Source organism: Thamnophis sirtalis, unplaced genomic scaffold (assembly GCF_051295495.1).
Source record: "Thamnophis sirtalis isolate CommonGarterSnake01/CBP01778 unplaced genomic scaffold, rThaSir2_p1.2 scaffold_9, whole genome shotgun sequence".
Lineage (NCBI taxonomy): Eukaryota > Metazoa > Chordata > Lepidosauria > Squamata > Natricidae > Thamnophis > Thamnophis sirtalis.
Genome location: NW_028261389.1, coordinates 77,020,801 through 77,045,592, shown reverse-complemented (window position 1 = coordinate 77,045,592; position 24,792 = coordinate 77,020,801). Strand labels below are relative to the sequence as shown.

Genomic DNA, 24,792 nt, shown 5'->3' with positions numbered 1-24,792 from the left:
TGTCAACGCGCTGTTGTCGGCGCGTTGATGATGTTGCGGTTTTAGCGACGTGGTTTTGTCGGCACGCTTTTGTCATGCACGTTTTTGTCAGGACACGTATGAAATCATCTCCTTTTAATGACCCCATAATCAGGGGTGGGATTGAAAAATTTTAGCAACCAGTTCTCTGCCCGGTTGCTGGGTCGGCGTGGCCTACTCGGCCTCCTGTACCACAGTGGGAGGTGGGAATGTTTCAGAGGGTTTTTTTGAGCCTCCGGGAGGGTGAAAACGATCTCCCCCAGGCTCCGGAGGCCAGAAAAAGGCTCGTTCCTGGAACTTCTGGAAAGCCCATTTTTTACCCTCCCAGAGGTTCCGCATGGGCTCTGCACTCTCCCGGAGTTTGAACAGGCCACGTGGAGACTCCTAGGAGGGGAGGGGGTGGGGTGGGAAGGACAAGCCTGTCCTCCCAGCTGCCGAATTGGTGTGAACCGGCTGAATCCCACCCCTGCCCATAATTCCTTGTGGGGTGGAGTCCGGGCAACTGAATGGAGCTGAGTGTTTCCTGGCCGGATGCCTTTCGTGTTTGCCAGTGCGGAGTTTTATTTACTTATAAGTTTGAAAAATAGTCATGGGTCATTTTTTCCCCCCAGTGCCGTTGCAAATTTGAATGGTCGCTAAATGAACTGTTATAAGTCAAGCATTGCCTGCGTTTGCATCAAGGCTTGATAAATTGAAGATTTATCTAAACATATATAACCATCTGGGATTCTTCCTTTCTTTTTTTGCTTCTAGTTTATTGGAAATCCAGGCATTCAGCGATGTGGACTTCAAATACTTTCCACCATAAGAGAACGTCCGATTTTATCACAAATGTTGTCTAACCTAGGCATGGCGGATACTCTCCTCCACACACTACAGATGTATCCAGATGATCAAGGCAAGCAGAAAAACCATTTATTTTGAATCTGAAAATGTCCGGTCATCAGATCAAAAGTTTGAACAACCTGGAGAATGTGCAGACGTATGAACGAATTCCTAAAATGTTCTGTAATTTGCTTTGAGATATGTAGGATGGATAGCTGTGTTTTAGAAGGTTGATCTAGAACCGTGATGGCAAATTTATGGGACGCGGGCCAGAGGTGGCACGCAACGCCCCCTCTGGGGACTTGTGAGCCGTAGCCCTAGTTCAGCTCTGCTGCGCATGTACGCGGACCTCCCACCGGCCAGCTGGTCTCCGCATCTGTGCCGCACATGCCGAGGGGGGGGGCAAGGGGCATATGGGCCTCCCGTGTGTGCATGTTTGGAGGGGAGGGGCGTGTGCATGAATAAAGGTGGCCCGTGGGGGGGGCGCATGCGTGGGGCAGGGAGCATGCGAGGACAATAGAATATAATGTAATATCCCCAACTTACTTTTTTTCTTTCCAGAAATACAACGCTTAGGTTTAAACTTTCTGGGATCCTTGATATCAGAAAAGATCTTATGTACAACTACTTTCTATGCCTTGGTGACCCCTTTGGTTTCAACATTACGGCGCTTTAAGGATGTTGTCGATATTCAGGCTCAGGTATATACACAAATGCAACGTTGACTTGGGCAAGAAGATTCTTCTTTTTTTAAAAAAAAGTTTTTTTAAAAAAATCTCCTATATATAGCTACAAGTATACATTCACATAGTTATTATTCTTATTTATCTTTATCACTTTTATATATATTTTTTTTCCATATAAAAGGTTAGAATAAAATATACATCCTGGGTTGCTTTGCTTGCCATCCCATCAACCTATTTTGTATTGTCATCATCCTAATTTTCTTTCCACCCTCTCTCTCTACTTCCTTCCTTCCTTCTCTCCTTTCCCTTTCCTACTTCCCTTGCCTCTCCCCTTCTCATCTCTTCCTCTTCCCCCTCCTACCCTCTCTCCTTCTCTTTCTTTCCCTTCTCTCCTTTGTCTTCTTTCTTCCTTCTCTCCCCTTTCCTCTCTTCTCCTCTCCTCCTCTGTTCCTTTCCTTTTCTATTGTGGTTGTCTCTTTTCATCTCATCTGGTATATTTTTGGGATGGTATTCCCACAAACCCTGTTATAATTTAATGCTTATCCTTTCCTATTCCCTTTTCTTCACTATCATATCTGTTCTGACCCCCCCTCGTTCCACACCAAAGCACACTCCGAGCCAAAGATAAGTTACGGCATTTAATTAACAGACAGACAGGTCCTTGGCAGCAAACCGGCACAGATAAACCTTGGCAGCAATCCAACACAGATAAGCCATGGCAGCAATCCAGCCTACCAAGCTCACAATAATGTTCTCCGACATTAGGTCCTGCGTTGACTTCTGAAAAAGGGCGTGTGCACAAGCAGTCTTTTTATAGTCTGGAGAGGAGCCTAATTACCACCAGCTGAGTGCAATTACCTCCTGTACTTGTGCAACTGTTCCTGACGCCGATTAGCTCTTCGGTGCCGGGCATATAGGAACAACTCACTGCTGATGTCAGGAAGACACTCCCTTGTCTCCTCCCCACTGGTCCAAGGCTCAGGCGCCTCCTGGTGGCCAACCAGCCTCTCTGCGCCCTGCTCGGAGTCTGAACCCTGTCCAGGGTCCTCCACATCCTCCAGAGCCAACTCAGAGGGCCCCTCGCTGTCGGAGTCTGGTGGCAGCTCCAATTGCTCCTGCTGGGCCACAATACATATCCTATTATTATTTTTTCTCTATATCTCATTCTTGAACATATACTTATATATTGATACTTTCCTTTCTATTTCCCCCCTAAGATTCTTGGGGGAAACTTAAATTCAGATATTTGATTTTCTTCCCCCCCACTTTGTGTTTGAACTAAGAACAACAAGGATGATTAGGGGACTGGAAGGAACAACATATGTAAAGCAGGGTTTCTGGAATTGGTTATGTCTAGTTTAAAGAAAAGAAGGGCCAGGGGTGACACGATAGCAGTCTTCCAATATCTCAGAGGGGTTGCAACAGCAGTGTGCGGCAGCTGCCAAAAAAGCCAATGCAATTCCCAAGCTGCATTAACAGAGGGACAGAGTCAAGATCAGGTGAAGTGTTAATACTACTTTATAATGCCTTGATAAGACTACATTCGGAATATTCCAGCCAGTTTTGTTCGCCACAATATATAAAAAAAAGATGTTGAGACTCTGGAAAGAGTGCAGAGAAGAGCAACAAAGAGGGTTAGGGGACTGGAGGCTAAAACATATGAGGAACGGTTGCAGAAACTGGGTATGTCTAGTTTAATGAAAAGAAGGACCAGGGGAGACATGATAGCAGTCTTCCAATATCTCAGGGGTTGCCACAAAGAAGAGGGAGTCAAACTATTCTCCAAAGCACCTGAGGGTAGAACAAGAAGCAATGGGTGGAAACTAATCAAGGAGAGAAGCAACTTAGAACTAAGGAGAAATTTCCTGACAGTGAGAACAATTAACCAGTGGAATAACTTGCCTCCAGAAGTTGTGAATGCTCCAACACTGGACGTTTTTAAGAAGAGATTGGACAGTCATTTGTCTGAAATGATACAGGGTTTCCTGCCTAAGGAGAGGGTTGAACTAGAAGACCTCCAAGGTCCCTTCCAACTGTTTTTCTATTCTATTCTATTCTATTCCTACTCCTACTCCTACTCCTACTCCTACTTATTCTATTCCTGATTCCTTTCCATTCTATTTCGATTTTTATTTTTATTTATATTATTTATATTTCTATTTTATTCTATGCCTATGCCTATGCCTATGCCTATGCCTATGCCTATGCCTATGCCTATGCCTATTCCTATTCTATTCTATTCCTGATTCCATTCTAGGAATCAGGTGGCGCAGTGGTTAGGGTGCAGTACTGCAGGCCACTTCAGCTGACTGTGATCTGCAGTTCAGTGGTTCTAATCTCACCGGCTCAAGGTTGACTCAGCCTTCCATCCTTCCGAGGTGGGTGAAATGAGGACCCAGACTGTGGGGGTGATATGCTGACTCTGTAAACCGCTTAGAGAGGGCTGAAAGCCCTATGAAGCGGTATATAAGTCTAACTGCTATTGCTATTGCTATTCTATTTCTATTTCTATTATATTCCTGATTCCTTTCCATTCTATTTCGGTTTCTATTTTTGTTTATATTATTTCTATTTCTATTCTATGCCTATTCCTATTCCTACTCTATTCTATTCCTGATTCCATTTTATTCTCTTTCTGTTTCTATTTCTATTATTCTATTCCTGATTCCATTCCTATTCCTATTCCTATCTATTCCTATTCCTATTCCCATTCCCATTCCTACTCTATTCTATTCCTGTTTCCTTTCCATTCTATTTCTGTTTCTATTTCTATTCTATTCCTGATTCCATTCCTATTCCTATTCCTAGTCCTGCCCCATCCGACTGAATGCACAGATAATAATTAAGTCCCTGATAGAATCTGCCCATATTGGAACCAGCTAAGGAATAAGTTTTAGCCTCAAACTCTCCATTCCGGGTTTATTAACGGTACATTTGAGCTAAGGATCCATTTCCATTGAATTGCAGGGATTCCAAATGATTGCAACCATCCTCGACTCTTCCCCTTGGTTTGCAAAGCTGCTCATACAGGAATCGTTCGAGACCTGTCTCTTCCACCAGCTCTCCGTGTGTTTTAACGAACAAAGAGACCAACAGGTAATTCACAATTTCGGGGGTACAGAGTTTATAGCGGTTCATTTAGTGACCATTCAGAGTTACAACGTGGCTGAAAAAAATGACATGAATATTGTTCCACCCTTACGACCATTGCAGCCTTTTCCCTTCATGTTCACATGAACAAAATTCGGATGCTCGGCCCCCGACTCATATTTATGACGGTTGCAATGTCCATGGGGCCATATGCTCCCTTTTTAGCGACCTTCTGACGAGCAAAATCAATGGGGGAAGCCGGATTCACTGAACAGCCCCGTTACTAATTTAAGAACTGCAGTGATCCACTTAACAGCCGTGGCAAGGAAGGTTGTATAACGGGACAAAATGCACTCAACAACCATCTCACTTAGTGGCCTGACTACTGGGCTCAATTGCGGTCGTAAGTCGAGGCCTAGACATATTCTCCTTTGATTCTTTGGACTTCAACTCATTTATTTTAACACTAGTGGGAAGAGCGTCTTTAATTTATGAAATGCATTCATGTTGACGTAAGTTAAGCCTCAAATGAACATGCATCCAAGTTTCTTTATGTTCACATTTTTATTGAGTTATATAGAGTAATATAAAGCACAAAATAGAAAGTTAATAGGAAAGGAGCAGTGGTGGGATTCAGCTGGTTCGCACCTATTCGGGAGAACTGGTTCATAACTTTCTAAGTAGTTCAGAGAACCGATTGTTGGAAGAAATCTCATTTTGTTTTTCCCCACTTTACAGGGCTAATCCTGTAAGGAATGCAGGAAGGAAACATTCTAGTGTTGTTTCTAGCCTAATCTTTATTGACCTGCTTACAGAAACTGCCTCTCCGGTTAACCCTTATTACATTAGGCGAAGCGCCCATCAACCTGAGTGACCTTGAGTTGGCTACGCCCACCCAGTCACGTGACCACCGAGCCCCACCTACCCAGATAGTCATTAAGGCAGAGAACCGGTTGTTAAATTATTTGGATCCCACCACTGGAAAGGAGTGAAGAAGGAAAGGGGAAGGAGAAGTGAGGAAAGATAAGAAAGACAAAAAACAAAGAAGTGTTGCTTTCCGACATTCTCTCTTGCAGAGGCATTAACATCAAATCACTACTTTTTACTTTTTACTAATAATATAAACAAGCCACTTCTGTAAAGATCTATCAATCATCACCATCTTCTTCTAATGACCCCCATAATCCCTTGTTGGGTGGAGTCTGGGCAACTGAATGGAGCCGAGTATTTACTGGCTGGATGCTCTTCCTGTCGCCAATGCGGAGTTTTGTTCGGCAGATGTATTCTCATTGTGCCCAGAGAGAGAAATATCTGCCTCTACCTAGGATCGAACTCACAGAGCTCCATCTCAGGGCCACCATACCACTCCATATAAGGATCTATCTGTCAGGTTTCCAAAAGAGGCCCTAATTAATTCATGAGCCTCGGGCCAAGTTTCAAAAGAAATCCAGTCATTTATTAGGAACACCCATTTCGGCAATACCCCACTGAAGTCAAATCTGACCTCATTTTAATTATGGCTGAACTTTGCCCCTGTTTCTTCCCTCAGTCTGTGTCATAAATCACATTCTCCAACAAGGTGCACGCCTCACAAGCCTGCTGTAGTAATCTGAGATCCGACTCTAGCCGAAGGTATGGGTGGAATGCGCTTCCCCACTTTCCTCACCTTGGCAACCTTATGAGTTGACACTAGCAATCATCATCATCATCGTCATTTAATGACCCCATAATCCCTTGCGGGCTGGAGTCTGGGCAACTGAATAGAGCTAGCAGAGTGTTTACTGGCCCGATGCCCTTCCTGTCGCCAATGCAGAGTTTTGTTCGGCAGATATATTCTCATTACTCCCTAGGAGAGAAATATCTCCCTCTACGTAGGATCAAACTCGCAGCCTCCTGATTGTGAGGCGAGAGCTCCCCCTCTAGTCCACCGCACCACTCCGTATAAAGATCTATCAATCTAATCGGTAAATCCCAAAGTCAACGTTTCATTCTTCTCCACATCAAGCATGAAGTTCAGAAGTGGTTTCCACGTGGAAACAAAAGTATTTCTGCATCTAAGTGGCTAACATGCACCCAAGTTTCAATCCTCTCTCGTTCCCGTTCTAGTTTCAAAGCCTTTGCTGTAAATGTTTTGCGAAAATAACCGAACACAACGACTTGAAAAACTTGATGCTGGAGAAGGCCTGCGAGGAAGGCAACAGCATTATGGCCGAGTGTTTGCTGCTCCTGGGTGCCGACGTGAATGCAAGCTCGAAGGACAAGTCCTTAATTTACGAAGTACGTAAGTTAAAACCACGGGCAGAGTCTAAAATTGCCTGGCTTTTAACACATTGGTTTGAAACCTTTGTTCCTCTCCTTAAAATGGCAAGAACGACTTTAATCCCATGTATTTGGCGAGGTGGCCTGGCTCCCCAAAAGTGCTTCCCCTCCAACCCCCAAAGAGGCAAGTGGACTTTCGGGTTTTGATTTGAAGATGTTTCGCTTCTCATCTCAGAAGTTTCTTCAGTTTTGACTGAATGGTGGAGGAATGGAAGGATTTATATTCCTTGCAGACAGCTGGTCATTTGCATCCTTTTAGAGGGTCGTTGAGGCCACTTGGAGGTTTTATCTGTTTTGTCACAGATAAAAAAAAGCACCTTTGGGATAACCGTGAGCTGGATAGACCAGTGATGGTGAGCTTTTTCTGCACCGAATGCCCAAGCCGGAATGCAGGAAACCTGAAGACCAGCTGGCCAGTGTGTGCATGCCTGTTTTCTGGGCATTTTTTGGATGTTTTTCAGGCCATTTTCTGGCCAGTTTTCTGGGCGTTTTCTGGGCCATTTTCCAGGCTGTTTTCAGGTTATTTTGGCCTGTTTTTTGGACCAAAACCAGTCTGAAAAGTAGCCTGAAAATGGCTCCAAAACAGCCCTGAAAATGGCCCCCAAAACGGTCTAAAAACAGCCTGTTTTTGGCCAGTTTTGACTGTTTTTTGGGCCATTTTCTGGTGCTTCAGTGCCCGCAAAAACCAGCTGGCCATGGTTTATTGAAAGGATTTCCCAGCACTTGTGAAATCCTCCTCCTCTTCTTCCTCTTTCTTCTCCCTCTTCCCCTTCTTGCCCTCCTCTTCCTCCTCCTTTCCATTCCTCTCTTCCTCTTCTTCTTTCTTCTTCCCCTTCACACCCTCCTCCTCCTTCCCATTCCCCTCCTTCTCTTCCTCTTTCTCCTTCCCCTTCTCGCCCTCCTCTTCCTCCTCCTTCCCATTCCCCTCCTTTTCTTCCTCTTTCTTCTTCTCCTTCCCCTTCTCGCCCTCCTCTTCCTTTTCCTTCCCATTCACATTCCCCTCCTCCTCTTCCTCTTTCTTCTTCCCCTTCCCCTTCTCACCCTCCTCCTCCTCCTTCCCATTCCCCTCCTCCTTTTCCTCTTCCCCTTTCTTCTTCCCCTTCTCGCCCTCCTCTTCCTCCTCCTTCCCATTCCCCTCCTTTTCTTCCTCCTTCTTCTCCTTCCCCTCCTCGCCCTCCTCTTCCTTCTCCTCCCCATTCACATTACCCTCTTCCTCTTCCTCTTTCTTCTTCCCCTTCCCCTTCTCACCCTCCTCCTCCTCTTTCCCATTCCCCTCCTCTTCTTCCTCTTTCTTCTTCCCCTTCCCCTCCTCACCCTCCTCCTCCTCTTTCACATTCCCCTCTTCTTCTTCCTCTTTCTTCTACCCCTTCCCCTCCTCATCCTCCTCCTCCTCCTTCCCATTCCCCTCCTCCTTTTCCTCTTCCCCTTTCTTCTTCCCCTTCTCGCCCTCCTCTTCCTCCTCCTTCCCATTCCCCTCCTCTTCTTTCTTCTTCCTCTTCCCCTTCTCACCCTCCTCCTCCTCCTTCCCATTCCCGTCCTCCTCCTCCTAGGTATGCGAGAAAGGAAGCAGCCCAAAAGTGGTCGGACTCCTGCTCAACAGTGGCGCCCGAGAACAAGACGTCCGGAGCGCCTTAACAGTCAGCATCAAGAAAGGGGACAGCGAGATCATCAGCCTGCTTCTGAAAAAACTTTGCCTGGACGTGGCCAACCGCAGCATTTGCCTGGGGGGGTTCGGTATCGGCCGAATGGAACCTTCTTGGCTGGTCCCCTTGTTTCCGAGCGGACTTACATCCTCCCGGAAGCAAACGAGTATGTGTCTGTAGAAGGGATGCTAATCTTAAGATACGTGCAGTTGTCAGGCACAAATGATCAGATTCACCGGTGTGGAGTTCAAACTAGTACTTTGTTGTGGTCTGCTTATCATACAGGTAGTCCTCGACTTACAACAGTTCCTTTAGAGACTGTTCAAAGTTACAGCGGTATGGAAAAAAGTGACATGACCATTTTTTCATACGTTGCGACTGTCGCATCTTCCCCGGGGTCGTGTGATTTACATTCAGAAGCTTGACAACTGATTCACATTTATGACGGTTGCAGTGTCCCGGGGTCATGTGATCCCCTTTTGCGACCTTTCGACAAGCAAAATCAAGGGGAAAGCCAGATTCACTTAACAACCATGTTATTAATTTAACAACTGTGTCAAGTTTCCAAAAAATGCCCTCATTGATTCATGAGTCTCGAGCCAAATTTCAAAAGAAAACTAGTCATTTATTAGGAGCACTTATTTTGGCAAGACCTTTTTATCAGTCAGATCTGAGCCTTATTTGAATTATAGCTGAACTTTACCCCTGTTCCTTCCCTCCCCTCAGTCTGTGTCATAAATCACATTCCCCAATGAGGTGCATCCCTCCCAAGCCTGCTACGGTAATCTGAGATCTGAGCCGAAAGTATGTGTGGAATGTGCTGCCCCCCTTTCCTCACCATGGCAACTTTAGGAGTTGACACAGTGATTCACTTAACAAATTTGGCAAGAACATTGGGGCAAGGCTCATGGAACAAATTTCTCACTTAACAACATACATTTTGGGCTCAATTGTGGTCATAAGCCACGGACTATCCGTATTAGGACAAAAACAGAATTCCATCGTTTTACAGCTCTGCATTATTTTGAAATGGGTAATCGAAGCTTTCCAGTTGTTCTGAACTGGAAATCGAGCTAGGTAAACAACGCTTGTATGTTCAAATTACTCACGGCTCTGGATGCAGCCGTTGTACGTAGTACCACAAGGGTGTCAAACTGGATTCCTTCAAGGGCCGGATCAGCAGTGTAGATCTCCTCCGCGGACCGTGGGAAAGAGAGGGGAGAGATAGGACGGACGCCTCCCTGCAGCACTTTGCCAGACAAAACGGGGTGGGGGGCTGCGTGTGTGCTCCCCTGTAGCCCGTTTTTGGTACTCCTGCAGTATTTTGCTCCCAAAACAGGGCATGGAGAGGCACCGCGGGCCAGATCGCTTTTGTTATTTTCAGGCGAGCCCCGCAATCCAGATGTACGCACCCGACAGAACGGATACGGCCCGCCGTCTTTGAGTTTGACACCCCTGTAGTACTGTAGTCCAGTGATAGCTAACCTTTTTGGTGCCGAGTGCCCAAAGCACGCACACAAAACCCCACAATGCAATGCGAGCGCTCACTGTGTATGCGCCCCACCCGCCCCGCCCATTTCGGCTTCCAGATTGGTGCAGGAGGCCTTCCAGACCCAAAACAGGGTGAGCTCCCCGCACATGCACCCCCAAACACACATGTGCAGCGGAGACCCAAAGACCAGCTGGCCGGCCGGAGGCACATGCGCATGCATGGTGCAGCTGGGCTGGGGCGACAGCTGACGTACCCGCCGAGTTTCAAGTTTCGAGTTTAATAAAATTTGTATGCCGCCCACTCCCATTGGGACTCTGGGCGGCTCACAACAAGACAAAAGAAACATTTAAAATTTAAGAATAAAAAATACAATTAAAAGTCCACATCATCCATTCCATCTAAGCGGGGCTGGATATCAATCAACAGCCCCAGGCCTGCCGGAACAGCCAGGTCTTGATGGCTTTACGGAAGGCCGGGAGAGTGGTAACGGTCCAGATCTCTACGGGTAGATCGTTCCACAGGGCCGGCGCAGCAACAGAGAAGGCCCTCCCCTGGGGGGCCGCCAGCCGGCATTGTCCGGTTGACAGCACCCGGAGGAGGCCCAACCTGTGCGATCTTGTTGATCGTTGGGAGGTAAGTGGCAGGAGGCGGTCTCTTAGGTAGCCAGGTCCTAAACCATGTAGGGCTTTAAAAGTAACGACTAGCACCTTGAAGCACCGAGAGGGCTCTGCGTGCCACACGGAGTAGGGTCTTCGCCATCACGGCTGTAGTCTGTCCAATATTTGTGAAATAGTCTTACTTTTCTTTCTTGCACGTAAGATCCAAGTTCTCCGTTGGCCGTAATGATCCTTCGATACCAAAGGACGAGCAGTTACGAAGATCAGTCAAGATCCGACATCAATAGCCAGAACGATGAAATGCTGAAGTTGGATGAATGGACGTTCTTACCTGACCCTTTAGTGGACAATGTTTTCTCTTTGACTGACGATGTTGACAGCGAAGGTATGCGTGCTTAATGAAACCAGTGGCGGCGCGGTGGCCTAGTGATGGAGCTGATCGCCTCCCGTTCAGAAGGTTGAGAGTTCAGTCCTATGTAGCGCGGATAATTTCTCTCTCCCCGGGCATAAAGAAATATAAAAATCTGCTGTGAACTCCATATAGGTGTCAGGAAGGGCATCTGGCTAGTCAATGCTCAGCTCTATCCAGTCGCCCCAACTCTACCTCAAATCCTTAAGAGGGATGAAATTCGTAAAAGGGGAGAGTATCATGCTACATTTCTGACATCTAGATTGTTACTAGTTGGAGATTTGTTTGTTTGTGTGTGTTTGGTTTTTTTTCATTTCCCTATTTTATACATATAGGTGTAATTTATTTTAATCGATTGTTTTCTTTTTACCTCAGGGAGTGAAAGCTCATTTATGGTGAGGCAAAAATCTTACTCTGTGGCCGCTGCCGACCTCTGCAAACCTCTTCGGACTTTTACTCCCCCGCAACAAAGACATTCCAAGTCTGTGGTGAGACCAATAGTTCAAGCGGGTTCTAATTGTACAGGTAGTCCTCGTTTAACGACGATCGGTTCAGCCCCCATTCAAAGTTACAATGGCTCTATTACCCCAGTGACTCCAGGGCAATGCGACCGTCATAAATATGAATCAGTTGCCAAGCATCTCAATTTTGATCGTGTGTCCACGCGGAGGCTGCGAACGGTCGTAAGTGTGAAAAACGGTCCTAAGTCGCTTTTTCCCTCGAGTGTGTTGTAACTTTGAACGGTCAGTAAGTGAACTGTTGTTAAGTCGAGGACTACCTGTGTTTAGCCATGTCTTTCTTTTGTCAGTGGTGTCTATTTTACTTGAACAGGGGAAAAGAAAGTTAAATTAGATTAGCACCCTTTGTGAGCAAGGAATCGTGTCTTGAACGTGGAATCTCCTTAAAGAATAGAATGACAGAGTTGGAAGGGACCTTGGAGGTCTTCTAGTCTGACCCCCTGATTAGGCAGGAAACCCTACACAACTTCAGACAAATGGTTACCCACGGGAGTGGGCTTCAAAAATTGCAGCAACGGGTTCGCTGCCCTGTTGCTGGGTGGCCATGGCCATGGTGGGTGTGGCCTAGTTGTCCTCCTGCACCACGACGGGTGGGGGCATTTTTTGCCTCCGGGAGGGCAAAAACTGCTCCCCCCGGGCTCTGGAGGCCCTCCAGAGGCTGGAAACAGGCTTGTTTCCGGACTTCTGGAACCTTTGGTAGGCCGGTTTCCCCCCCTCCCCGAGCCACCTCACGGGCCGCGTGGAAATCCCTAGGAGGGGAAGGGCGGGGAGGGCGTGGCCAGCCAGGAGTGACATTTAGGGGTTCACCGAACTGGGCAGAATTGTAGCTAGAGGATCGCCCAATCCCGCGCGAACCCCCAGCAGCCCACCCCCGTTATCCAATCTCTTCTTTTAAATTTCCAGTGTGGGAGCATTTACAACTTCTGGCGGCAAGTTGCTCCACTGATTTCATTGTTCGAACTGTTCGAATTAAAATTGTTCGGACATCCAGATTTTTTTAAATTATTATTATTTTGACCTTGTTTCAGGGGGCTGGCTCACCTTACGAACCGCTAAAGAGCCAAAGAAGAAAAAACATGTTTTCGGAAGACTCGAACAGTAAGCAAAAAGTTATAATAGATTTTAAAGTTTAAACGCGTCTTGTTGAAGCGCGCCTGATCGAAAATAGTTAAAAAGAAAATTAAGCCAAAATGGCGCAGAATACCGTAATTATGAACAAGACTGTTTATAGCGTTACTATTATTGGATTGATGCCAGTTTGATGCGGGTGTATTGGGGGGGGAGGTGAACCCACATACAGATAGTCCTCGACTTACCACAGTTTATTTAGCGACTACTGAAAGTTACAACGGCAGTGAGAAAAAGTGAGTTATGACTATGACCGTTTCAGCATCCCCACAGTCACGTGATTTACATTCAGAGGCTTAGCAACTGGTTCATACTTACGACGGTCGCGATACCCTTTTGCGACACTCTGACAAGCAAAGTCATTGCGGAAGCCGGATTCACTTAACAACCGTGTTTCTAATTTAACAACGGCGGTGATTCACTTAGCAACGGTGGCAAAAAAAACAGTTCGTAAAATGAATTCACTTAACAGGTGACTCACTACAAAGAGAAATCAGCTAAAGGGGGGGGGTCTCCCCAGAAAGAAACCACAAAATAGTAAGGAAAGGAGGAGAAAAGGGGGAAATTACTAGGATAATAAAAGTAAGTACGCTGAAGAAAAGATACAATAACTCCAAAAATAAGGGAAAGAAAAAGAAGAAGTTAGGGGAAAGGAGGAGAAGAAGGAAATGAATTAAAACTGGGATTTTTTGGGAGCCCGAGAGAAAATGGTTAAAAGAGGAAGAAAGGGAAAAAGAGTTATATTAGCAGACTAAAGAGAAGCGTCGTAAGATTGTTACTTAATTAAGAAATAAAGAAATGACAGTATATTGTTAATGGTAGAAAGAAATGTGAAAAAAATGCTCTGTATGCTTAAATTGAATTAGAGGATGTATACTGTTTAAAGCAAAATACATCAATGTAGAAAATAAGAAATGAAAACTTGGTGCAACTTTGAAGGGGCAATGGAAGATATTGTTGATGTCTTAAGAAAAAATAACTATAAAGATGGAAAATAATGGAAGAGAATAATTTGGCTGAAAGTGACAACAAAACTATGAGGTTAAAAGGACTATGTAACTGAGAGGATGTAAAAGAAAAGAAGCGGACAACTCTTTATTCCTATAACACGTAAAAATTTTGTATTAAAAAATTAAAAAAAACCTTGAATGGAAAAAAAACACACAAGTGACTCACTTAACAACAGAAATGTTGGGCTCAATTGTCGTCATAAGTCGAGGACTACCTGTACTTTTAGGCAACGGTTAGACTTCTACATTACTAAACTTTTTGAGACATTTAATCTAAATTTTTTAAAGTGTTTGGGACAGCTAAGCCAAAAATTGATTAAACCAATGCAACAGACGTTGCTAATGGAATATAATTTTTTAAAATTATTATTTTATATTAGAAGGCGCGTCTGTATCGCAATCCAGCATGAAGAGCTCCGACAGCTTCTCTTCCCTGGTCTCCGACAGAGAATATATTAAATCCCTCGATTTGTCCTCAAACGAGCTGGAGAATATAGATCACTTCGGTCAAAGTCTTTGCTTAATTACTCATTTCGAACACCTCGACAAATTAGAGCTGCATCACAACCAGCTTTCGTGCATTCCAAAGACGCTCTGCGAGGTGAGTCTCCCAAAAAGAGAAGGACGAAGGAATCTGAAAATGGTAGGCCTGTTTTTCGCCCTCCCCAAGACTCCGTGCATGCCCTGTACTTACCTGAATCCAAAATGGGCCACGTGGGGACTCCTGGGAGGGACGGGGTGGAGTGGGCGGGGCCAGCCAGGAGTGGGATTTGGGTGTTCTCTGAACTGCACAGAATCTTAGCGAGAGGTTCTCCCGAACTCCTGCGAACCCCCAGCAGCTCACCCCTGGATTATGTTTACATTGGAAGGTTGTTAATATACAAACTTGGATTAAATCATTTTAAAGAATGTGAAAAATGGGACATGAGGTTAAAGTCACTTTGGAAAAATACAGTATCTCTTTTAAGAGAGCCCTTAAATAAGCTACTTTTTGTATCACCTTACTCGTGTATTCACCGTAACATAGTTTATTTAATAAATAGGCTTATTTGTCATAACTTTTTTTTTCCTTTTAGACCATGAAATGTTTGACCTATCTGGACCTCCACAGCAACCGTTTGAAGACGTTCCCGCAATATCTCTTGGAAATGCCTCAGATCGTCCACCTTGACATTTCGCGAAATGAAATTGGACCCACCTTATGTTTCAGTCCAACGATCACCTGTCCAACTCTAAAATTACTCAATTTGTCCTACAACCAACTGTTGGGCATCCCTAGATATCTTGGCAATATTCTCAGCAAGCTGGAACATCTTATATTGGAAGGGTGAGAACGTAAACTCTGTCAGGTTTCCAAAAGATGCCCTAATTGAATTCATGAGCCTCAAGCCAAGTTTCAAAAGAAAACCAGTCATTTATTAGGAGCACCATTTCGGCAATACCCTCTTGCAGTCAGATCTAAGCCTCATTTGAATTATGGCTGAACTTTACCCCTGTTCCTTCCCTCCACTCAGTCTGTATCATAAATCACATTCCCCAACGAGGGGCACCCCTCACAAGCCTGCCGTAGTAATCTGAGATCATTTCCTCACCATGGCAACGTTATGAGTTGACATTGAGGTTTTAAATGTATTTTTCTCCAGCGTTGGTATGACTAGGGAATGGGCCAACTTTCACAATGCTCCAAGAAGGCTGTGATTAACCATGTATGTAACACTGCCAGGAAAAACATATGGTGGGGTTCATGCAGTGGTGGGATTCATTGTGGGTGTGGCTAGGTCATGTGACTGGGTGGGTGTGGCCAATGTAACAGTCCATTAGACAATACCCAGCAGTCCCCTTTTCTATTCTTCTTTTTAGTACTGCATGAAGTTTTAGGCCTAGAAAGCCTCCCTCCACTTACTGGGAGCAGTGTGTGCATGCGTTCAAGACCTTTGCGACACTCCGCAGAGCGGCGCGCAGGAGCTGTACGTGCCATGCACCTGCACGAAAGCGCAAAAGCCTTTAAACTCCAGTAAGGAGCTCAGATGGGCGGGCGGCCCATCCGGAGCATTGTACTGGAATGGTATCCAGTGCTCCGGGCTGGCTCCGGTACACGCGTACCAGGGCGTACCGCCTGCAACCCACCACTGGAATTAGTGCAGTTGTTAAGTCAGGAACACCAGTGGTGGGTTCCTACCGGTTCGGTTGAACCGGTAGTGGTTCGGTGGCCTGGGTCACTGGAACCGGCAGCGACCCAGGCCTGCCACGCCCCAAAACGGTTCTCCTGGTGGCACTTACGGTGCTTCTAGTTTTTGGCTTCTGCACATGCACAGAACGATTTTTATTGTACTGGGCAAGTGCGTGCAGAATCCATTAGGCGGGCTGCGCCCATGCGCTGCACGCCCACGAGCAAACCAGCAGTAGTGGCAGCTGGAACCCACCCCTGAGGAACATGGTTGTTAAGAAGTGAATCTGGTTTTCGCATTGACTTGGTGGTCAGAAGGTCGCAAAATGGGATCACGTGACCCCGGGATGCTGCCGCCGTCATAAATATGAGTCCATTGCCAAGTTATCTGAATTTTGATCGTGTGGCCGCAGAGATGTTGCAACCTTCGTAAGTGTGAAAAATAGTCCTAAGTCATTTTTTTCAGTGCCATCATAATTTTGGATGGCCACTAACTGAATTGTTGTAAACCGAGGACTAACTTGTATAGGAGAAAAGATCTGTAGGATGGTATTTATATTTCGGTGGGATTTTACGGAGTGGGATTTTAAATGTCGTAAGCCGCCTGGAGCCACCTATGCGTGAGTTGGGTCACCCCGTAAGTTGCTTCAATAAATCAAATAAATAAATTGAACAATCAGCACTGGCCTTGTCACAAGACAGCAGTTTTGTGTGACCTTTGCATTAATGCTCTTTCTTTCTTTCTTTCTTTCTTTCTTTCTTTCTTTCTTTCTTTCTTTCTTTCTTTCTTTCTTTCTCCTAGTAACAAACTTTCAACGCTAGTCGCACGAACCAGTTTGAAAGAATTGAAAAATTTAAACATTAGCAAGAATAACATATCGTACCTGGACACCGAATTTATGCAGGACTGTTTGAAATTGGAAATACTCAGTGCAGCAGCCAATAGGATTTGTGAGTATGTAATATTAGATGGGAGGCGGTGGGACACGGTGGCTCAGTGGCTAAGACGTTGAGCTTGTCAATCGAAAGGTCGGCAGTTCGGCGGTTCGAATCCCTAGCGCCGCGTAATGGAGTGAACTCCCGTGACTTGTCCCAGCTTCTGCCAATCTAGCAGTTCGAAAGCACGTAAAAAATGCAAGTAGAAAAATAGGAACCACCTTTGGTGGGAAGGAAACAGCGTTCCATGCGCCTTCAGTGTTGAGTCATGCCGGCCACATGACCACGGAGTCGTCTTCGGACAGCGTTGGCTCTTGGGCTTTAAAACGGAGATGAGCACCGCCCCCTAGAGTCCGGAACGACTAGCACATATGTGCAAGGGGAACCTTTACCTTAGTATTAGACGGAGCGGTGTTAGGACTGGATATCCTGCATAGGATATCAGTTTGATAAATAAGTTGTTCAGTTGCCCGATGACGAAATGATTTCCCAAACCGATTAATAACACTTTTATTTCTCTGTGTTTTAGATACCATAAAGGACTTGCCTTGTAGCATCACTACCTTGAAACTATCTCAGAATGCTTTTTTCACTGTTCCAGAGGCAATTCTTCTTCTACCGCAGTAAGTTACTAGAGTATTTACGCATCCTGTTCTCGAGACCCATTAGATCTCATAGATTAGGCCTCCTCCGAGTGCCATCCGCCAGCCAGTGCCGGCTGGCCACTACGCGGAGGAGAGCCTTTTCAGTAGCAGCTCCGACCCTTTGGAACGATCTCCCCGTGGAGATTCGTACCCTCACCACCCTCCAGACCTTCCGCACAGCCCTCAAGATCTGGCTATCCCATCAGGCCTGGGGGTAAAGATTATAATGCGCCCCCACCCGAATGCTGGATGAATGTTGCTTATTTTTTAATTACATGTTATGTTATATGTCATTGTATGTATCCCCTCCCATATAAGTTGTTAGCCGCCCTGAGTCCCCTCAGGGAAAAGGGCGGCCTATAAATAAACTTATTCTAATTCTAATTCTAATTGTACCAATTCATGAGGACTTCCAGTAATCCTAAATATCTGTTACAGGGGTCGCCAACCTTTCTGACTTTACGGACCAGACCGGGGGAAAGGGGATGGGCCTATGCATGCTTCATTACTGCTTTTGCGGCCCGGTTTTGAATGGGCCACGGCCCTGTAATGGTTCCATTGCAACTTTGAGGGGTTACTAAATAAACTTTTGTAAGTCAAGGACTACTGTATCTTTATTGCTGTCTCTGACCAACATTTACAATTTTTAAAAAAATATGCAGTCAAAGTGTCAGGCCTGCATTTATGTTCCTTTTAGAATTTTTGGCCTGCCACACTTTCTCTTATTTCATTTTGCTGTTTCTTTAAGTATGGTCAATGGGAGGGGGGAATAGAAGGAGTAGGATTGTGGAATGTATTGTTTTTCATTCTTTACTAGAAGCAAGGTCATCCTTTGTCTCTGCACCAGGACACCTGACCGGAAGAAGCTGGGCATGGATGCCAGCGTGGAAGAAGAAGATTGGACCATGTGATGGACTGTGGGTGTGGGGACAAGATCATGAACTTTTAACTGGGTGGGATTCTGATGTAACGTCCAGAGTTGGAATCCCACAGCATGATGCCAACATGCCTGTCTTATTAAATTGGAACTTTAAGCATAGTTTTGCCTTCGACTCTGATTTAATTCTGCATGGTATTTGGAACGCTGACACAAAGAAACAGTGGTTTAGTTATTAGGAAAGGGAAAAAATAATGGGAGAAAAAGCGATGCCTATGTCAGTGTTTCAGATTCAGGTTAATGACAGGGTTCCAATTAGCATCCAAAAGTAAATCAGAGTCCAAGGCAAAGTATTGCTCAAAGTTCCAATTTATGAAGAGAGCCAAGTTGGCACATCTGGGAAAACCCGAATCTGAAAGCTTCCCGGTTTCCCCCACCCAGTTGAAAATTCAAGATCTTGCACCCTACACCCACAAGTCCATCCCATGGTCCAATCTCCCACTGCCATGCTGGCAGTTCCACCCATCCAGTTCAGGTGCAGAGGTGCAGAGACAAAGGATGACCTTGGCTTTCTAGAAAGAATGTTGTTATGGCTACATAGCATCTAACCCCGTACAATCCCCCCTCCCATTTTCCCACAATAGAAAATAGATAGCAGAATAATAGAAAGTGTGGCAGGCCAAAGATCCAAAAGAAAAGATGGTTGCAGGCCTGACAGTCTAATTTTAAAAAAATTGCATAGTGTGTGACTTGGTAAAAAAAAATATTGGCCATCTGATGTGTAAATGTAGGTTTAGTATCCTTTGAAAAATAATATATATATATATATATATATTCCTGCTTGGCCCTCGTGTTTGGAAATGATTGGCGCGAGTTACCAAGTCTAACTTCTCATTTGATAGCAGTTCTATTCCCGTCTCTCTTCGCCAGCTTGCGATCGGTGGATTTAAGCAGCAACAGAATTGTGACGCTACCTGGACCTGCCTTTTGGAAGTCGTCCAATTTAAGGGAATTGATATTTAACCACAATCAAATAAGCATCCTAGACTTGAACGACAAAGCCTCTTCCTGGTCTCGGCTCGAAAAGCTACACCTGTCTTACAACCGATTAAGAGAGGTAATCCACACCACAAGATAATAATTGTCCTGACTTTATCACTGGGCACCGATGCATACTTCTTCAAAATACTTTTTGGGAATGTTTGAAGCAATCGTGGGTTTTTGGTTTTTTTTTTTGAAAAATTTACCTTCCTTCAGCCCTGATTGTATTGGACTGGGCTGTAAATAAACTCAAAGTAATCAGCTCTGATTTATTTTAAGACAGAGAAGCAGAGAAGAAATCACGGCTGAAAAAAAAAAGATTGGATTTTCATACGTATCAGTCTTAACGCAAAGCTTACTTTGCGGTGGTTAGAGTGTAGTACTGCAGGCTACTTTCTCTCTCTCTCTTTCTCTCTCGCTCTCTCTCCCTCTCTCCCTCCCTCTCTCCCTCCCTCTCTCCCTTCTTCCCCCCTATCTCTCTCTCTCTTTCTTTCTTTCTTTCTTTCTTTCTTTCTTTCTTTCTTTCTTTCTTTCTTTCTTTCTTTCTTTCTTTCTTTCTTTCTTTCTTTCTTTCTTTCTTCCCCAACAAGTACAAGGGAACGGTTCCCCGACAAATGGCACTCGACAAAAGTGCGCCGACGAGACCGCGGTGAGAAAACCGCGAGGTCGAAATCGCGCCGACGAATGCGTGCAGAAGCGCACTGACAACAGCGCACCGACAAAAATGCGCCTTCAACAAACAATTAATAACAACCTAATAACCCTAATCCTAACCCTAACCCTAACCCTGAACCTAACCCTAACCCTAACCCTAACCCTAACCCTAACCCTAACCCTAACCCTAACCCTTACCTTAACTTAAATCGCGCTTTTGTGGGCGCGGTTTTGTCGGCGCATTGTTGTGGGCGCGTTTATGACATCGCGGTGTTCTCGGTGCAGTTTCGTCGGCGTGCTTTTGTCGTCCGCGCATTTGTCGGGTCACGCAAGGGAACAAGTATGAAGACACGTGAAAAAGTGGCACATATAAATTGATATAAATAAAGCAAAACATAGCCATAAACACATAAAAAGAGTACATATAAATGGGGACAGTAGGACAGGGATGGTAGGCACACTGGTGCGCTTATGCGCGCCCTCTTAGGGACCTCTTAAGAAACACGTACGGTCCACGGTAGACAGCTTAAGGTAAAAGGTATGGGGGTTAGAGGAACTAAATACAGGATCAGGTTGGGCGTTCCCCACATTTACTACTCTGTTGCTGAAATTGTTTTTTCCTGCAATCAAGATTAGAGCGGATTACATTTAGTTTGTATCTATGGATAGCCCTTCTGTTATTGCAGTTGACGTCAAAGTAGTCATTAACAGGGAGGACGTTATGGCAGATTATCTAGTGCCCTAAGGTCAGGTTGGAATGTAGACGGCGTAGTTCAAGGCTATCCAGGCCTAAAATTTCAAAATTTACTTCTGCCGACTGCCGGTTGCCTGCAATTTGGCAGCTCGAATCTCAACAGGCTCAAGGTTGACTCAGCCTTCCATCCTTCCGAGGTGGGTAAAATGAGGACCCAGATTGTTGGGGGCAAAAGGCTGACTCTGTAAACCGCTTAGAGAGGGCTGGAAAGCACTGTGAAGTGATATAGAAGTGCTATTCCTTCCTTCCTTCCTTCCTTCCTTCCTTCCTTCCTTCCTTCCTTCCTTCCTTCCTTCCTTCCTTCCTTCCTTCCTCTCTTATTAGCAATAGCAATAGCATTAGACTTATATCCCGCTTCACACTGATAACTGATAGATTAGCAGTTCTATTCTGAATATATATATATAAATCTTCTTCTTTTGTCTCTAGATCCCTCCTGACATTGGATTTCTGGAAAACTTGACCTCTTTTGATGTTAGTTACAATCCAGCCATACGGTGTTTTCCAGATGAAATGGGGAAATTGTTGAATATATGGGATCTTCCTTTGGAAGGATTACATCTTAATTTAGATTTTAAACATGTGGGAGACAAAGCAAGGGATATTATCCGGTGAGTTCTCTTGACCATTCTCTTGACTATGGTTTTAGGTGGCTATTTTCACTCAAAAAAAACATGGCTAATAGCAGAATAACAGAGTTGGAAGGGACCTTAGAGGTCTTCTAGTCCAACTGGCGCATTTGGAGGCTGAAAACGCGAGGCGCGGAGCTCCAAAAACGCAATCCATTGTTTGTGGCAATCTCTGCAGCCAGGAAGAGGATGCGGGGAGGCTGGTGGTACATCTGGAGTATAAGACGCACCCAAATTTTCAGCCTCTTTCGGGGGTGGGGGGTAGTGCATCTTATACTCTGAAAAATACGGTATTTTTTTTTTAAAAAAGCAATTGTGTAATTAAAACGAGCCTTCCCGCCCCTTTTTCGCCAGGTTCCTCCAACAGCGCTTAAAGAAAGCGGTCCCCTACCATAGAATGAAGCTCATGGTTGTTGGAAACGCCGGCAGCGGTAAAACAACCTTGTTGCAACAGCTCATGAAATGCAGGCGGCCAGATGTGGGACCTCAGAAGCCGACCATCGGAATCGATGTGAACGATTGGAAGATCCCCCGAAAAGGCAAAATCAAGAAAGATACCGTTTTAAATGTCTGGGATTTTGCAGGTATTTTCGCGCCCGTGCGGCGGGGGGGAACAAACGCAAAAACGGTTATGAGAATAGCAAGCGCGATCGCACTTCTATACCGCTTCGTAGCACTTCATAGCCCTCTCTAACCGGTTTACAGAGTCGGCATGTTGCGTCGCTCCCCCCCCAACAATCTGGGTCCTCATTTCGCCGACCTCAGAAGGACAGAAGGCTGAGTCAACCTTGAGCTGGTCAGGATCGAACTCCTAGCAGTGAGCAGAGTCAGCCTGCAGTACTGCATTCTCACCACTGTGCCATCAGGAAGGAGAATGAGAAAGGGAATAAGGGAGGGAGGGAGGGAGGGAGGAAGGAAGGAAGGATACCTTGAAAGAGTGCAGCAATCCAGGGCTGGAAGGGACCTGGAGGTCATCTAGCCCAACCCCCTGCTCCAGCAGGACATTGTTAAAGTGAATTTCTGTCTTTTTTTAAAAAAAAATTTTTTATTGTTTTAATGAAACAAAAAACACAAAAAATTACATCTTGTAGAATGCGTGTCGACTGGTTACGAATACATTTCGTGCATTTCTTCCACAATCATTACATATACTTCCTTCATATTGAATTTCTGTCTTCTGACCCCTCCAGTCACATGACTATATAGCCACGCCCACCCAGTCACATGGCCCCACCACCAAGCCACACCCACAGAAATGGTAGGAATTTATTTTTTTTTAGATTTCACCACTGATATAACGGTATTAGAATAGGGGAACTCTTGGCCTCTAAGAATCAGAATCACACAATAAGTTGCAATTAAACTGATTTATTGCTTATCCAGTCGTCTAACAGGGAGTCTAGTCAGCTAAGAGTCAGCGTTAAATTGGTGCTAATTGAGAGTCAGTGGAATTCAAGAGGGGTTGGACTTGTGACAACACACAGATTCCAGGCTGATTCCTCTCTTGACTCCTCCCTCAGATGCTGCCTGTTCTTCTCCGACAGCATGGCTCTCAAAACGCGGGGAGGCTGGTGGGTGGGTGGGGGTACATCTGGAGTATAAGACGCACCCAAATTTTCAGCCTCTTTCGGGGGTGGGGGGTAGTGCGTCTTATACTCTGAAAAATATGGTATTTTTTTTTTTGCCGTAATGTGACATATCGCAACTTTTTCTCCCTTTCGCAAAGCTGGGGTGGGCGTGGCCCGCGCGCGGGGCATCCAGCCCGCAGGTTGCCGGTTTGACACCCCTGTCCCTACAGGAACGCAGCTTTGTTTGTCTAAACTTCTAAAGTTTGAGGGAACTTTCCGTTTTAACCATGTTCCTCGTGTATCTTTTGTGTGTGAGAGAGCAAATTGGGAAAAACCGACTGTTTTCTCACGCTCTGCAGCATTTTGTTCTTGTTTATGAACAAAACGAAACGATTTAAACTCCTTGTTCAAATTCTCTTCCCCCTTTGGTGAGAATCGGGGGTCATGGAGAGCAAGCGTAGGCATACGTGCCATCTGCCAATCACTGCTGTGTTTGCTCTTGGTAGGTCAGGAAGAATTCTATAGTGCTCATCCCCACTTTATGACTCAGCGAGCTCTATACCTCGCGGTGTACGACCTCAGCAAAGGAGAATCAGAAGTGGATGCCATGAAACCCTGGCTCTTTAATATCAAGGTAACATACTTACTTATCTTTTTTTTAAAACAACAACAACAACACCCTGATATGATAGAAAATTTGTCGGGTGCAAATAACCAGGAGCATTCATCGAGTTCAAAGGAGGGGAAAGTTTATGGTTGCTACCTGTGCACAAGTATCTAGTCAACTAACAGTCAAAGAATAGAATAGAATAGAATACAGAACAGAATACAATACAATACAGAATAGAATAGAATACAATAGAATAGAAAGAATAGAAGATAATACAATACAGAATAGAATAGAATAGAATAGAATAGAATAGAATAGAAAGAATAGAAGAGAATACAATACAGAATAGAATAGAAAGAATAGAATACAATACAGAATAGAATAGAATAGAAAGAAGAGAATACAATACAGAATAGAATAGAAAGAATACAATACAATACAATATAATACAGAATAGAATAGAATAGAATAGAAAGAATAGAATACAATACAGAATAGAATAGAATAGAATAGAAAGAATACAATACAATACAATACAGAATAGAATAGAAAGAATACAATACAGAATAGAATATAAAGAATAGAATACAATACAGAATAGAATATAAAGAATACAATACAATACAGAACAGAATTGAATTGAATACAATATAGAATAGAATAGAAGAATAGAATAGAATAGAAAGAATAGAATACAATACAATACAGAATAGAATAGAAAGAATAGAATACAATACAATACAATACAGAATAGAATAGAAAGAATAGAATACAATACAATACAATACAATACAGAATGGATTAGAAAGAATAGAACAGAACAGAACAGAATAACAGAGTTGGAAGGGACCTTGGAGGTCTTCTAGTTCAACCCCCTGTCTAGGCAGAAAACCCTATACCGTTTCAGACAAAGGCTTATCCAATATCTTCTTAAAGACTTCCAGTGTTGGGGCATTCACAACTTCTGGAGGCAATTTCTGTTCCACTGATTAATTGTTCTACCTGTCAGGAAATTTCTCCTCAGTTCTAAGTTGCTTCTCTCCTTGATTAGTTTCCACCCATTGCTTCTTGTTCTACCCTCAGGTGCCTTGGAGAATAGTTTGACTCCCTCTTCTTTGTGGCAACCCCTGAGATATTGGAAGACTGCTATTATGTCT

The 24,792-nt window shown here is 44.7% G+C and overlaps 1 protein-coding gene across 1 annotated transcript in view; it reads left to right on the top strand.

Annotated features, from left to right (window-relative positions):
* LRRK2 (leucine rich repeat kinase 2) overlaps positions 1 to 24,792 on the top strand; it is an 88,115-nt gene that overhangs the window by 25,654 nt on the left and 37,669 nt on the right. The window contains exons 15-30 of the mRNA XM_087722336.1: positions 772 to 916; positions 1,405 to 1,544; positions 4,497 to 4,625; positions 6,726 to 6,896; positions 8,489 to 8,747; positions 10,893 to 11,075; positions 11,475 to 11,587; positions 12,646 to 12,715; positions 14,136 to 14,356; positions 14,832 to 15,082; positions 16,725 to 16,873; positions 17,388 to 17,481; positions 19,310 to 19,496; positions 21,258 to 21,439; positions 21,812 to 22,041; positions 23,532 to 23,659. Coding sequence (XP_087578462.1) covers positions 772 to 916; positions 1,405 to 1,544; positions 4,497 to 4,625; positions 6,726 to 6,896; positions 8,489 to 8,747; positions 10,893 to 11,075; positions 11,475 to 11,587; positions 12,646 to 12,715; positions 14,136 to 14,356; positions 14,832 to 15,082; positions 16,725 to 16,873; positions 17,388 to 17,481; positions 19,310 to 19,496; positions 21,258 to 21,439; positions 21,812 to 22,041; positions 23,532 to 23,659 — 2,652 coding nt within the window. The remainder of the gene's footprint in view (positions 1 to 771; positions 917 to 1,404; positions 1,545 to 4,496; positions 4,626 to 6,725; positions 6,897 to 8,488; positions 8,748 to 10,892; positions 11,076 to 11,474; positions 11,588 to 12,645; positions 12,716 to 14,135; positions 14,357 to 14,831; positions 15,083 to 16,724; positions 16,874 to 17,387; positions 17,482 to 19,309; positions 19,497 to 21,257; positions 21,440 to 21,811; positions 22,042 to 23,531; positions 23,660 to 24,792) is intronic.